Source organism: Micropterus dolomieu, linkage group LG23, assembly GCF_021292245.1.
Source record: "Micropterus dolomieu isolate WLL.071019.BEF.003 ecotype Adirondacks linkage group LG23, ASM2129224v1, whole genome shotgun sequence".
NCBI lineage: Eukaryota > Metazoa > Chordata > Actinopteri > Centrarchiformes > Centrarchidae > Micropterus > Micropterus dolomieu.
Window position 1 is genome coordinate 25,619,663 of NC_060172.1, and position 14,505 is coordinate 25,634,167.

At 39.3% G+C, this 14,505-nt stretch overlaps 1 protein-coding gene across 2 annotated transcripts in view; it reads right to left on the reverse strand.

Moving 5' to 3' along the window:
- LOC123963434 (transcriptional regulator ATRX-like) overlaps positions 1-14,505 on the reverse strand; it is a 32,873-nt gene that overhangs the window by 8,301 nt on the left and 10,067 nt on the right. For both annotated transcript variants that reach the window (XM_046040292.1, XM_046040291.1), the window contains exons 7-22: positions 13,766-13,875; positions 12,879-12,946; positions 10,996-12,776; positions 10,000-10,060; positions 5,328-5,482; positions 4,968-5,144; positions 4,772-4,880; positions 3,969-4,056; positions 3,644-3,829; positions 3,010-3,154; positions 2,639-2,748; positions 2,418-2,561; positions 2,118-2,292; positions 1,874-2,011; positions 574-749; positions 368-485 (exon numbers count right to left, since the gene is read on the reverse strand). In XM_046040292.1, the coding sequence (XP_045896248.1) occupies positions 368-485; positions 574-749; positions 1,874-2,011; positions 2,118-2,292; positions 2,418-2,561; positions 2,639-2,748; positions 3,010-3,154; positions 3,644-3,829; positions 3,969-4,056; positions 4,772-4,880; positions 4,968-5,144; positions 5,328-5,482; positions 10,000-10,060; positions 10,996-12,776; positions 12,879-12,946; positions 13,766-13,875 (3,741 nt within the window). The remainder of the gene's footprint in view (positions 1-367; positions 486-573; positions 750-1,873; positions 2,012-2,117; positions 2,293-2,417; positions 2,562-2,638; positions 2,749-3,009; positions 3,155-3,643; positions 3,830-3,968; positions 4,057-4,771; positions 4,881-4,967; positions 5,145-5,327; positions 5,483-9,999; positions 10,061-10,995; positions 12,777-12,878; positions 12,947-13,765; positions 13,876-14,505) is intronic.

The window sequence follows — 14,505 nt, forward strand, 5'->3', positions numbered from 1 at the left end:
TTACTGATTTTTACTTCCTTTTCACATTGGCTGATGATGATCATATCTCAGCCTCTGATGATTTAGTGTGTTGGATTAGTTACGTTATGACTAAATGTCACGCATCTTAAGTTATTGACAGTCCACTATCGTTATCTATGAATAAACTGTAAAATGGGAAAATCTGAGATCATAAATGACAATTTAAAACAAATCATTTGAAAAAATCTCAAAGTGTTACAAGTTAAAGTCATAAAGCAAATTAAAAACATGAACATTAAGAACGCAGGATTCAGTGAAATCTATTTGCATCTGTTTCTATGTTCTTCTATGATTACTACATTTCTTTTCTTTTTCTTATAGAAAACACATGAGGACAGGTTCTTACCAGTGAAATGGTCAAGGTAGTAGCGGTACAGCTGATACTGAAGTGGGGAAATCCTCACTGCCAGCACATACTCATGTTTGGAAGGCAGAAACTGAGTCAACTCTGAGTAATCTCTCCTCTAAGAAAACGACAAAACAGGGTTGTGAGAGCTAAGACCAAACTGTATTATGTACAAACAGCCTGCAACTGATAGTGTTTTCTTTTACCTGCACACAACCAGCCAACATTGCATAAAGTACATGCGCTCGCTTCTTCATTATCCGGACGTCTTTTGGTGTGGAGTCAGCACACTGGCCGTTCTGTATCGGGTTGATAAAACGGTTTCGAAACTCGCCCAGTGAGCCCAGAAGATTCTTCTTGATGAAACTGACCATGCAGTGATCTGTGGGAACAAACTATGGTGTATCAATGTGATCCCTTAAAATGAAATATCTTTCATATCTGCCTACACTTAATGTAGTAATTTGGTCTAAAAGGCCAATTTGTTTTAGTACTGCAGTTTAGGGTCATCAGTGATGTCAGTTAAAAAAAAAGTGATATATTCAAGGAGCCGTGTTAATACTTTATTTACTGTATGTCTATACGCACACATATACACACATAATGAAACCTAAAGAAACATAGACTATCACTGTCAAACTCATCCACCAAAAGCATGTACTCTGGCCTCAGGTTACCATAGTGTAGGCTGCCATGTTTCGGCACACAAACAATTGATCTGAGCATCTCTCGGCCTGTTTTCCAAAATGTGTCTAAAAGATAAAATGGTAAAACCTAAATGTTCCATTTTTGTGCTTTTTATACATTGTTATGACTTTAGAAAACAAAATCATCTCCCAACAGCCCCTTTAAAAGGCACCAACACTACAGTAAAACAGCCAAGGATATATCAGGAAAGGAAGTAGGGCAGCACAATATATTGTTTCAGCATCGTCATCGCAATGTGTGCATGTGCAATTGTCATACAAGTCAATTAAACTCAAGCACCTACATTTTTCTGCTGCTTGATACAAAAGGATTTTACATTATATTTTTGTTCAAAATGTGTTTACTGCGTTAATGCTCAAAAAAGGATAGTTTGCATTCAAAAATATCTTCAGGCTAAAAAGGAATTTCTCAGCTTGTTTATTTTTTATGCATTTTTTACCCTACAAAATAACCCCAAAAATTCGAGGATGTTTAATCCTTTTCAAAGGTGAAGATTCCTGTATTTTTTCATATCACAATTTATATCGCAGCAAAGAAAAATATTGTCAGTTTTTTCGCATATTGTGCATTAATAATGGGGCTCAGTGTGTTGTGAAAGATGACGGACTCACTGCACATTACCACACATCCTGTTTAAAGTGGGTTGACTTCAACAATTCACTTTGTTGTCATTCGTTCATTCATAATAGAAAAGCATCTCAATTCTCATCACTCCGTGGTTGGATAGTATTCTACGTCACTTCAAGCAAAGTGTGACCTCAAGGCACTATTTAATAGGACGTAGTGTCGCAGACTTACACTCTTCCAGGTTGTTTTGTAGTGGTGTGCCAGTTAGCACCACTCTTCTTCGGGTCTTGATGGCATTCATAGCTTTGGAGATATTGGATGCGTCATTGCGCAGGATGTGCCCTTCGTCACAAACCACAAAGTCTGGACCTGAAAGAAGACAAACAGGAGAGAAAATAGATCAAAACAGTTCCCAAGAGCAAAGCAACGACACATAACATTTTAACTATATCATGCCATTACAAAGTTCCTGTACCTGGATCCACCAGAATGCTCTTCAGCTCTTTCTTCTGCTCCTCATCATTGATTTTCCGGGCTAGCGACAGGATGCGGTACATCTCATACCCCATTATCATAACACCTCCGTCTCTCTGCCACCTCTGCAGAGCTCTGAATCGTTCTGATTGCTTTATTGTCGCCAGTTCTGTAACCTGTAACATATGTGTGTGTGTTTGAACAACAACCACTTATTTACATATGTGTTTGTATACATTAAGCAAAGAGTGAAACATAAAGCATCTGAAGTGATTTAACACATTAGAATTGCTTTGCATACTTGAACTTTATCTTGTCTCATGCTGTCTTGCCATTTCTTGAACTCGTTGACCCAGTTGAGGATAGTATTAAGTGGACACACGACGAGGGCTGTTCTGAATTTCAGGTTCTCTGACAGCAGCACCGTGTGGAGGAAAGTTACCACCTATAAAATAAAACAGCTATGAATATTAAAGTCAAAGCAAACACAAATATTGGAGGTGGACATGTGTATGTCTTCACCTGCAGAGTCTTTCCCAGGCCCATGCAGTGTGCCAGTATACAGCCTGATCCAGGAGAAGAGTTGGCCTTTTTCACAGACTCACAACAACTGTCCCAGATAAACTGAACACCTGTTGGAGAACACAGTACGTAGGTTTTGTGTGAACACAAACTGGTTCTCAATTTTTGGATTGATCAGTAACCGACGGGTCATCATTTCCAGCTGCTCTCTGAGATATTTGTGTATTGAGACTTGCAGTAAACTCCAAATGTATTACTCATGCAACCAAGAACTGTATTAACTAATGCTGTTGTTGTCAACATGCCTGTATTGTGCATACTAGCAAAGCAATGTCCTCCTCGGTGTAAGTGAAAAGAGTGCACAAACTCACCATCCACCTGGTGAGGCTTCAGCTTTGTCACCAGGTTCCTGTGCACCTGAACGAGAGGCTCCTTGGTCTCCTCGTCCTGATCCAGGACCAGCTTGGTGGTGATTGGACACTGAACTTGAGACTGCTCATCCGGTATCACAATAATCTGGAAAACAATGCCGCACAGACAGCATTTTGTCTGTTTGCTCATCCCCTTAGGAAACCCCAAAACGCTACACGCTACGGTTGAACGATATTGAACAAAATATCTAATTGCGATTATTTGGACTGATATTTTTTGATATGATTTGCGACAGTGGAGGTTAAGATCATTATTCTCGTATTCAATGAAAAACATATTTAAATGATTATAGTGTGATCTTTGGAGGGTTCTGTACCATACAAATGTGTTTTATTAAGTCTCTATAATATGACGTGTAAGCCATGACACATTTTAACAGACATTCTGCCTTTAACAAATAATGCACCTCCTCAGATTGAAAAATTCCAATGGGCCATTGTGATTTTGGTAAGATTTCGATTAATTGTGTTCTGTGCTGTCATTTAACAACAGGGATTGAGCTACTGCAAACATTCATTGATCAACCACACAGTGAAGTTTAATGGGCAGTTTTACCTGCTGTGTATGCATTACCTCTCTCCTGTCCTCCATCTGTTGTTCCCTATCTGCCAACCGTTTGCACCTCTCCTCCTCCTCCCTGAGGGCTTCCTGGGTCTCAGCACGGAGATTCACATCTTCAATGATTTTGCGGATCTTTTTGCGTCCTTTGGGGGTGCCTTTACTGGCACTCATCTCCTCGTCTGCATCCTCTTTATCGCTCTGCTCAAATACAGACAGATCCAGCAAGCAACATGACCATTAGACACAGGTGCCTACTGCCTTCTCTTCTCACCTGGGAGTTAAAGTTTAAGGATAAGGTATAATGGGTGAGCAGATACAGATAAGAATAGTAAGCTACCTTCTCACTGCTGGAGTCAGATAGCCAAATGCAGGGCACTTGTTTCTTCTTTTCGTAACTACGGGGTGCCTCCTTCACTTTAGTGGAGCTAAAAAGAGAACATCATCAGAAATTAAAATGAACTACATGTAAATAGTAAGTACTGGTACTGCAGTGAAGCTATACAGTATTTCAGAAGTAAATATAGCACTACATGCTTTGTTGAGAGTTTAGACTTGCCAGTGTGAAAGACATTAACGTGTTGGCTTCAGACAGTTTACCATGAATTTAAATATTTATTTAAATACAAATGTTTTTGTAAATGAAACCTTTAATCGATCGTCATTTAATCGGTAATGCTCTTGGCTTCTATAACAGGAACAGGCACAGAACTTGCTCAGTGTCAGTTGTAGCAAGGGTGGACAAAATATCATGAACACCTGGACAGTCTAAATCACTCTGATTCGTTAGTCCAGCAATAAATGCTATTCCATAATGTAATTTGAATCAGATTTAAACCTTTCTCTGATGGTCTCGACAAAAATGTACATTGCATGAAAAAAAGGTTATAAGCTGTGCAAAGTTGTTTTATTGAAAGCTATTTGTATTTTATTGCATTACTGTATATTATCCAGGTGTTCATGATATTGGGTGCAGTTCTCAGTAGATCCAGTAAAGCCAGGGTAGATTGATTTTTTTTTTTTTTTAAATAGAATTTTATATTTATAATATAGGTATAACACACATTGAAATTTAAAATCAGAACAAAGACATGATATCTATTTTGTTTTTGAAGTTATCAATAACAGTTGAAAGGAACAAACCTTTTGAGTATGTCTTGAGTGGACTCCTCCTCTGACTGACTCAGCTCCTCGCTCATCCCACCTTCTTCCAGCTCTGACTCGTTACAGTCACCATCACTTTCACTATCAGCTTGACAGAAATCAAATTCAGACAATCGAGATAAGTAGGTACTCCCTATTCAGACGTACCTGTTTCTAATGTTAGAGGTGTCCTTACAGCTCAGGTGTTTGCTTCCGGCTCTTTGCTTGCTCTCCTGCCTTCCTGCTTCACTCTCTGCCACGGCCTTGTCACCTGATGTTCCCTCGTCTAAGGTTAGTTTGTGGCGGAGAAGATGGTGCCTTGAGCTGGGCCCATTAGATGTGGAGCCAGATGATTCTGAAGCCAAGTCTTCCCCTGCGGCAGAGATATAGTCTGTCATTGTTGTACCCCTTCCTTAACCCAAGAAAGTAACAGGACAACTGGGTAACTTTCTACTCATAACTTTCGTTGCCACTGGAGAATGCTTGTGCTTATAAAAAGATGCACAAGAGAAAAGCTAAAAATGTGTTACTTTGGAGAAAAAACAAAAAGACTTACCCTTTTCATCTGTTCCATTATTCTCATTGCCTTGTTTTTCCTCCCTGTCACCCTCCGACTCAGAGTCATCCTCCTGCGTGTCCTCATCTGAAGAGATATCGTCGCCCGAGGAGTAGTTGGCTTTGATTTGGGCCAATAGCATTTTCTTAGCGATTCTTTCAAAAGTAGAAAAGAAGGAAAAGGGACCTGAAGTTCATTTCATGATCAGCAACATTATCTTCAGCGGGATATTGTTGTAATTGTTATAAATGTTGGACTTCAATATTTAAGAGATCATTCTTTAAGCGCTGGTTAGGAGCAAATAGTCATTCAGCTGTTGGCCTTAAAAAGAAACTAATTATAATTCTGCTCACATATCTTTAGTGAGTCACACACTATGTGCCAATAGAAAGCCCTGCTAGTCAAGTCACAGACCAATTAAAGCAAACTGCCACAACACTGTAAGACACACATTTAAAACAATAGCAATAAAAATGAGACAGAGGTGTTTTAAGGGTAACAATTTATTACATCAAACATTCACAGAAAAACAAAGACATATTCTAGTATATTTCCCTTTGGGGAGTGGGAGGAGGGTACTTTCCTTTTTTCCCTACAATGCGTTTTGCTTGCACAAGTCTGACAGACATCTGTCAATTGTTTTCAAAGTGAAAATAAAAATGACATTGATCTCTAGTTCATCCAAAAAGTGAGAACTGACTGGAAGGCAACATACTCCTCTGGTACTACCAGCCAGTTAAGGGGGAGGAATGACAAACAGCAATTACTAACAAAGTCTGTACATAAATATTTACTCAGAATGAATTTTTTCAGCTGATTTTAATCCCTTTATACTCCAGTTGAATATAAAGCTGGTTTCAAAATGGGTAATCTAAGACAGTTCATACCACCATTGTTTTATAAAAAAAAATGTATGGTTTTAATACCATATTGTGTTTTGACCAAGTATGCACGATTAGTCGCGCTCTTCAACCCATTTTACATCCACCTGTTACACACACATATCCCAACAAGGGAATGACCTGTAATTACCCATGATACCCGCTTACATGGGACATGTATGTGTCTCGAGTTCGTCTACTCTCTGGTCAACTGTCTGGCCAGCGTCAACCCTTTCTCACCAAGCAACCTGCATTGCGCGCACAAGTTTGACGACGATCTCAAAGTGGGTAGTCAATGCAGATCACTGGACACAGAATCCCTGCCATCTTCACTGATATTAAATCACCAACGTCCATTGAGAGTTTATTGTAAAATACGTTTTACAGTAGAGCAATGCCAGATGACAACAGCAGTAACAGGCCAGAGCCTTGGAACTCATTTGACACGTTTCGACTGGGGAAAAAGGACGAAACAGAAGAAGTAGAAAAACACTGATGAAAGTTAACATACTGCCACACATGGCATCATTGCCATTGGTAATCACATGCTGTGTGCATTTTAATAGATTATCAGAGTACTTTTCATGTTTTAGCCCAACTACAAACACTGTAAACTTTACATTTCTGCTGACCATTCTTTAATTAAGATAAAGTTTTGCTATCACTACAGCTGAACACAGACGTTAAAAAAAAAAAACACGACTAGGTACCGATAGGAGGCTACAATATCCCAGATTTAAGTGATTGTTGCCTAACAGCATCACATTCACTGCTGTGCTGTCAGAAAATCCGACCTGGAAAAAACATGAGAAACAAACATGGGTGTCATTAAAGGCACAAAGGGAATTTGGTCGCTTCTTGCATTACAATGGTTGTTGTTTCACAGCCCACTCTCAATTCTCAGATATACAACCTTCTCATTAACATTTGGAAGCACTGACCTGAAAGGCTTTTGAACGAATTGTTTTAACCTGCATTAATTCAGAAAAATGCAACAGCAGGTTCTCACCTGTCAAGGAGGGTTTAAGCCTCTTAAAATAGGTTTTAAATCAGCTGTAAAAGCTACAGTATGCTTTAAAAAATGGTCAGCAGTAATGTATACTCTGTGCATAGAAAGTGGGGTAAAACATACAAAAACACTGGTATCGTTCTGATGAACACTGTTGACAGTGAGGACTGTAAATGATTTGGATTATCCAGGAGATTGAAAATAAAAGTTCAAATGTCAATCCCAAGTGCTTTGTGCTTGGACGCATTATAAAAACTGGCTGAGATGACCACCCCCACACACACGGCAAGAAATCAATATGTTGATGCAGCTTTTCATGATTTTTTATAGAGAGAGTCATTTCTGAATGCATGTGACAGTAGATTTCATTCACTGCTTTGCAGCTGCATATTTTTTTAACATTCTAGGGAAAAGTCTTTCTGGGTCAGAGTACGTCACATGACCTCCAATTACAACGCCAAAATCTCTGCACAAAACCTACACTGTTCTTCAGGGCTTGGCCTTAGCAGCGATAACAACACTGCATTCACCTCTGTTGGACCGGGGTGGTGTCACAAATCTCAGACAGATAACTCAAAACCTCAGCAGATAAAACTGAGACTGCATGCATGGATGGCTAGATACAAAAAAAAGGTGCAGTAGTGGAAAAACATGTCTTTGTAATTTGAGTGAGCAAACCCCTTAAGGCAGCGCCAACAGAGAAAAAAAAAAGTGTAAAAGTTCTTTGGTAGGGGACACACATCCTGAATAAGACTTCTCAGTCCTCTAATCACTACTTTAGCATATTGCATACATGCACTAGTACATGTTCCCAAACTCCTAATGTCAGTGCTGCATAAATCCGCAAAGGGAATAGTGGCAGTAATAAAATAATATCAATAAATATCACTGATTGAAGAAAAGCTGAATGACAGCTCCACCCATCATAACCCAAATGCTTACAGTGGGATCATAATTGAGAATATTTGGGGAAATGTGGGTCTTGTGTTTATAGCTTAAGACTCTTGAAATAGTCAGTGAAGCCAGTAATACACTGAATGTGTAAGATGCATACATGTTCACATGCGGTGACATAATTTAAATGGTACAAGGCATCCAGTAAGTGTCAATCTGCTGTAAAGCCTGCTCTGAACTACATTAGGTGTGACGATCAGTGGCCCAGCTGAATCTGTTTATTTGTAGTTTCTGGAACTACAGTAGTAAACGTTTTTGAAAAGGCGATATTCTCGACTCCAGAGCTAGTAGCTTGTTTGTGAAGTAGCATCAAAAGAAGACAGACTACAAACCAGGTTATAGTCACAATAAAATGTATTCTTCATCATGGCAGCCACACGCAAATAACAAAGCCTTGATGTTGATGCGTTACAAAATAAAATAAAATAATAAAACACCACAAAGCACCATTTAACAATCGAATAGCAATGTCAATTGCCATGCACCAAAAATCTACTGCAAATGGCTGTTAACATTGGTGTCTACCATGATTCGCATACTATAAAGCAATTGTGAATGGTGCTTGGGGTGAGTTTTTAGAGTGATTATTACCAGAAACAAATGCTAGGTTTACAAATGACTAAATGTTTTTGTCAGTTGGACAGTAAGAATAACCGTCTAACAAATCCTGAGATTTACAGATGTTCATGATACTATCATTATCGTCTTTTTAATAACAAAGTAAGAACTCAGAATCTAAAATAATGCATCAACAGTGGCATCAAATACAAGTGAATGTGAAGTGAATTGTGTGGCCAGAATTAACAGGGGCTGCAACAGGAAGCACCATCAAACTTTTCAGCCAAACTCAAAAGCTGAATAATATAAAGCTAAATTGCATTTACAGAGCCAGGTACATCATTTCAGATAATTTACCAAACAATCATTTTGCCATCTTCATCTTACTAATATGAAATTGTCACCACGAAAGGTTAAGTTTAGAGCAGAAGATCAAAAGAATGATTGTCAAGGTGAAGCATAAAAGTTGTATTCATGCTTACAGTTTTGCAAGCCTTGCCTACCACAAGTGACCACAAAACATTGCTCGGCATAAAAAATAATTTATAGAGATTTAAAAAAGGTATTCAGACTTTTATTTTTTTTTGAGATGCAAGTATGTGCAAACAAATCTGGCAGGCATGTTTCAAACTTTATATTTCACCTATAAATAACAATATTCAATTTACTCCAGTTAACAATGCTGCTCAACGGAGGACAACAGGTTGTTGTGCATTCTGTAATAACACAGAAAAAGTACACTGAAGTTCAAAACATTCTAAATATGTTCGAATACTGTCACTCAAAACAAACCTGTAACACATAAACAGGTTGAGTTGTAAGACAAAATAAGTGTCCTTCATTGTTCAAATGGATGCTCAGACCTTAGGGCAAACTGGGTCAACTGTAAGGATTTCCCTTTTGTATCAGCTTAATAAGAATAGAAGTGCGGTAAAAGAAATAATAAAAATCTTAATTAAAATGTTTCTCTAGCATTTACATGTATACTGGATTACACATTGGAAACGAAGACGAGCCTGTTCTAAGCCAGGTTCAGTCTCACTGTAAAATAAAGTGGGTCCTGTGCTTCACAGTGTACCTCTAGAATGTGTATTTGATAGCTGGAGCTCTACTGCAGCTACGTTTTGGTCTTGTTTGAATAGACTGCAACTGAGTCTTAATGACATGGGTGTTGCTAGATTTTGCACAGAAGTCGGTGTTCGAAGTGGCAGCCTTTCTTCCACACCTAGGGTGTTTAACAAACTCTACATCCGGGCTTTTTGAACCGTACCTATTTTCTGGATCATCATCTTCTTCTGCTGCCCACATGGGCCCAGATTGTTCCTCATCGCCTACAAAAAACAAAAAATATAAACCATTTAATTAAGCAAGTTATTGATTTTAGCATAGAAACACCATCCATTATCGAAGAACAGGTGAACAAAAGGTGCGTAATACTGACATACCAAGAAAAAACAACCTCCTGTTTGTCATTCCATAAGAAATGTGCAGACTGCTAGATCACAGAATTGCCTACATGCAACTTATTAAGTCCCCTCAGACAACCTGTGCCTACGATCATTGAGTGGATCCTTAATGAGTATCGCATGTTTGCTTTTCTCATCAGTCTGCCCATCTTTACTTAACAGTTTACTCAACTGAACAAATCTTGCTAAGCACAGGTGGAACTTATAACATTAATTATGCGAAATTATGGTGATAAAATGCAACTAAATATTTTCTTTCCGCTGGTCATGGGCACCCCCCTAGCAATTGCATTTGGTCTTCCTTCTGCCTTTAACACTCTCCTGAACTACTGGCCTAAGATGTATGTATAATTACTCCTGTGAGCATGTAGGATGAACGCATCCACACAGTTGTGTATCTTTAAATTATATTTTCAACAATATCTTGCATCTGTCAAGAGCTCAGTACCTTCAAAAACCAAGACCTGAAGAACGAAATACAGTTGGCACTGGGGTGCAAAAAGTGGGAAAATGGTGACAAATCACAGTTGCTGTAGCTACGCATAGGCTACGTGTAGATTCTATTCAGAAGTTTAAATCAGGCAGACTGTCCGCGTTGCCTGCCCCAAATGACAAGTTTGCACCCATGACCTAGCACTCAGGCTAATGATTAATGACAACATGTCAGAGTCCAGTAAATCCAGTGGGGAGTAGGAGGTAACTTACACTAGTAATTAGGGAAACTAGTGACCAATTTCTAATCTTCTAACCGTTGATACATTTCTTATTTTAAATATTAATATCGACAGTATGAGACACACCTGATGATTGGTGGAATGCTGCTGCCCCCAGTAAGGCCACCTCTTCAGTGATTGGCTTCATCTTCTGATCACTTCCGTCACTCCCAGAGCCATCATCGTGGTCATCTTCGCTTGATGAGGATGGCGACTCTACTGCTTCCTGACGAGATTTAGTCTTTGACTTCCCAGCCTGTAGCATACTCTGCTTTCTAGCCACACCTTCATCCTGTCTTTTGACGAGGTGAGGCTTCCCTATTGACCTCAGTGCATTCATGTGTTGAATTTTCTTCTGCGAGTTTTGATCGTCACTAGAGGAATCTGTCCCACTTCCCCCTCGAGATTTTCCTCTTCTGTCAGACTCAGGGGAACGGTCCAGCATCTTGCGTTTGCGGCGCATCTTCTCCGGTGACATCGGGGTGCTCTTAGTGAGCCAAAAGAGACATTTCTTGGCCACCTTAGTTGACGCTTTTCCACCATCCTCATCACTCTGTGGTTCATCGGAGCTTTGTGATATAGCCGCTCGCTCAAGCAGAGCTGCAGGGACTTCATCTGAGTCGGAGTCGTCTCTTGCTCTGCTGAGACTTTTCTCTTCAGTGTTTTTGGCTGCTACTGTGCTGGAAGTCTCCTCAGGGTCAGAGTCACTGTCACTGTCTGCTGCTGAAAGAGACGTTTTGGCCTTGACATCACTTGGTCGACGCAAAGGCGTCGTCTTCAGGCGAGGAGATCGTCTATTGCCGTGTTCCTCCTCTAAGTGTAGAGACGCACTAGAGTTGTCATTACTCAGCTTGTTGTCAGATTTAGCACCTACAACACCAGTCTCTTCATCTTCTGATGCATCGCTTTCCTCTGACTTCTCATCCTTCATATGGATGTCCTCCTCCATCTTCGGGGCATCAGAGGGCGGCTCCTGCTCCATAGGTACAGGTGTAAGCTTTACCACTAGTTTTTTAATCATGTTGATCCCACTTTCAGAAGGCTTCAGACCAATCTTTTGTGCCCTCTGTCTGGCTTCATGTGAATCTGAACGCACGTCTCCCCCGCGGCAGTCATGTACACTTGTCCCATCTGTGAAGCCCTTGGAGTCAGAATCTTCATCTTCCAAATGTTCAGCTGCCAATTTCTGCAAGTCACTCAAGCATCTTTCATTAGAGATATCCAGCTCTGTGTCTGCTTCGGTCACAGGCTGCAGATCAAAGTCTTCATTAAGGAACTTCTCCCAACAGCTCAAGACATCCAAGTCACTGAATTCTTCCTTTAAGCTATCCTCGAGAGCTGCAAGTGACCTTCGCAAGCCTTTGACGACGGACAAAAAGGAGTTCAGATACAGATTGCGAACAGCAGGTGTTCGTTTGTTTGTGGTCACAGAATGAATGAAATTGACAAATGTTCGGTTTAAGATGTTTGTAGAGTCCACTAAATGCTTGGCCTTTTTGGTAATATCCTTGGATACCTGCAGTGTGTTATAGTTGAACACCACATTACCATCCATACCAGTGTGATCCCATTTATCCAAAGGAATGTTTTGTGGCAAGTGTGGCAACATGGTGTAAAGTTCAGATTTCTCCGGCTCTACTCTGTTCCTCCTGCGCTGCTGATGCCACAGAGTCTCCATGTTCTCTAGGACACCGTCACAGGCCATCACCAGGTCAAAAAGGGGCTCTGGGCTACACACATAGCAGTACCATTTGCTCTCCAAGATGCCAGACAGCTCCTTCCTTCCCAAATTTCTTAGAATACACTTCTTGCAGAAGGCATTACTACAGAAGTCACAACAGATCAAGTTGCCCCCTTCAGCGCACCATCTGCGCAAGGAAAAAATAAGAGAAAATAAATGATGAAGTTGCGCAAATAAAGTAAAGTAAAATTTATATTTCAGTTCAAATATTAAATACAACAAATTTTACCTGCATTGCTCATCCATTCCATCTCCATCCTTACTGATGTCATCACTTGAGTAATACTTGTAGCAGGACTGACAAAATCAAAACATTTAATGCAAGAGTTACAGCCAGCTTGGAGAAAAGGTACAAAAGTACTCAAAATTCCATAGGATTAAATTATGTATATGTATGTTGGAAAAGATTAAGCATTTCTAATGGTTCTTTAAAATTTCCACCTTCAAATAAAGAGATGGTTTTAGCAAAATACTTTTTCTTAAAACCAAGCATTGGCAATAATATTGAATCATCAGTTCTGTTGTTGACAAACTCAGCTCAGTATATGTATTATCCATTTGAATATGAAATGAGAATTACTTTAGTTTGCATTATATTAATATTTTGTTATTATGTTCAACAATCAATAACACATTCAAAACTAATAAATGCTATTTCTCAAACTGCACATCAATCTGGGGGGGCTGCAGGGTCATGGTAACTTCAAGAGAATTTAGTTGAGAATGAGATTTATAAAATTCTTCTAACTGGTTTTCATTTACAGCATCTATCACATGCTGTATTACTGGGGAGAAATGTGTCAGAGTACATTACACACAGTACATTTAAATACAGAAAACTGGACGTGATTTGGTTTGTTTTATTGTTTGTTTTATACAGGTGTATCTCTCAGATTTCTGTAAAATGACACCAGAGATACAAGTAATATGATTACAATGCCAAATTATGAGTTGCTCCAAAGAAAATAAAAGGAGACTCCTCCTCGAGAGCAAACTGTCACTTTAACCATGATCATTGTTTTTACATTTGGTAACACCATACCTGTTGATAAATACTGACCTGAAGGTCACAGAAAATGAAGGATGTGTTTTTATTTACATATAAATAAGACTCACCTTGCAAATAAGTACTTTCAAAACTGGATGTCGATAGAAAGAATCTCTCTGGAAGTGATTAACTTGCCGGCCACATGCAGTGCAACTGACAATTCCCGTGTGTTCAACTCCTATGAAAGCACACAACTGTCATTATCAACAAAATGGTTATAATTATGGCTTAATGGGTTGTTTAAAAGGTGTGAGACTGTCCTTTTCAATCTCTCCTTAAATCCACCGCCTTCTCCAGAAAAGACATCCTTGAGCAAAAACCACTGGTTACGATGTAAAAAGTTGCCGTAAGCAGAGCGGAGTGGCCGCACAGCACTGAAGCAGCTTTGTTTTTTTTCTAAGTCGACATATCTCTCTCACAAGATAATGATCAAACTCCATTTAGACACAAAGTCAGCATTTCCCCAAGGATTTTTTTCCGGGGGGTGGGTAGATCCCCGAAACTACTACTGTCTCAGAGCGTGTGTTACAGATACGTAGTGTCGTCGTGGAAGTGGCGCAAAACTGTTTAGCACTTTTTTTCAGAATTTTGTGTTTTACAAGCACAAGCACATTTTGTCATCAGAAAGAGCGTGTAACATGTGACATGTGGTGGATAATTAAAATTTCCTAAATTCAATAAGACAATATTACAATGTACCATGCAAATATTCACAAAAGAAATATTCAAATGTATGTGAAATTATTTATAGGGACAATTCACAATACATGTATTGCAACAGTAGGATATTGAAATACTACAATACTAT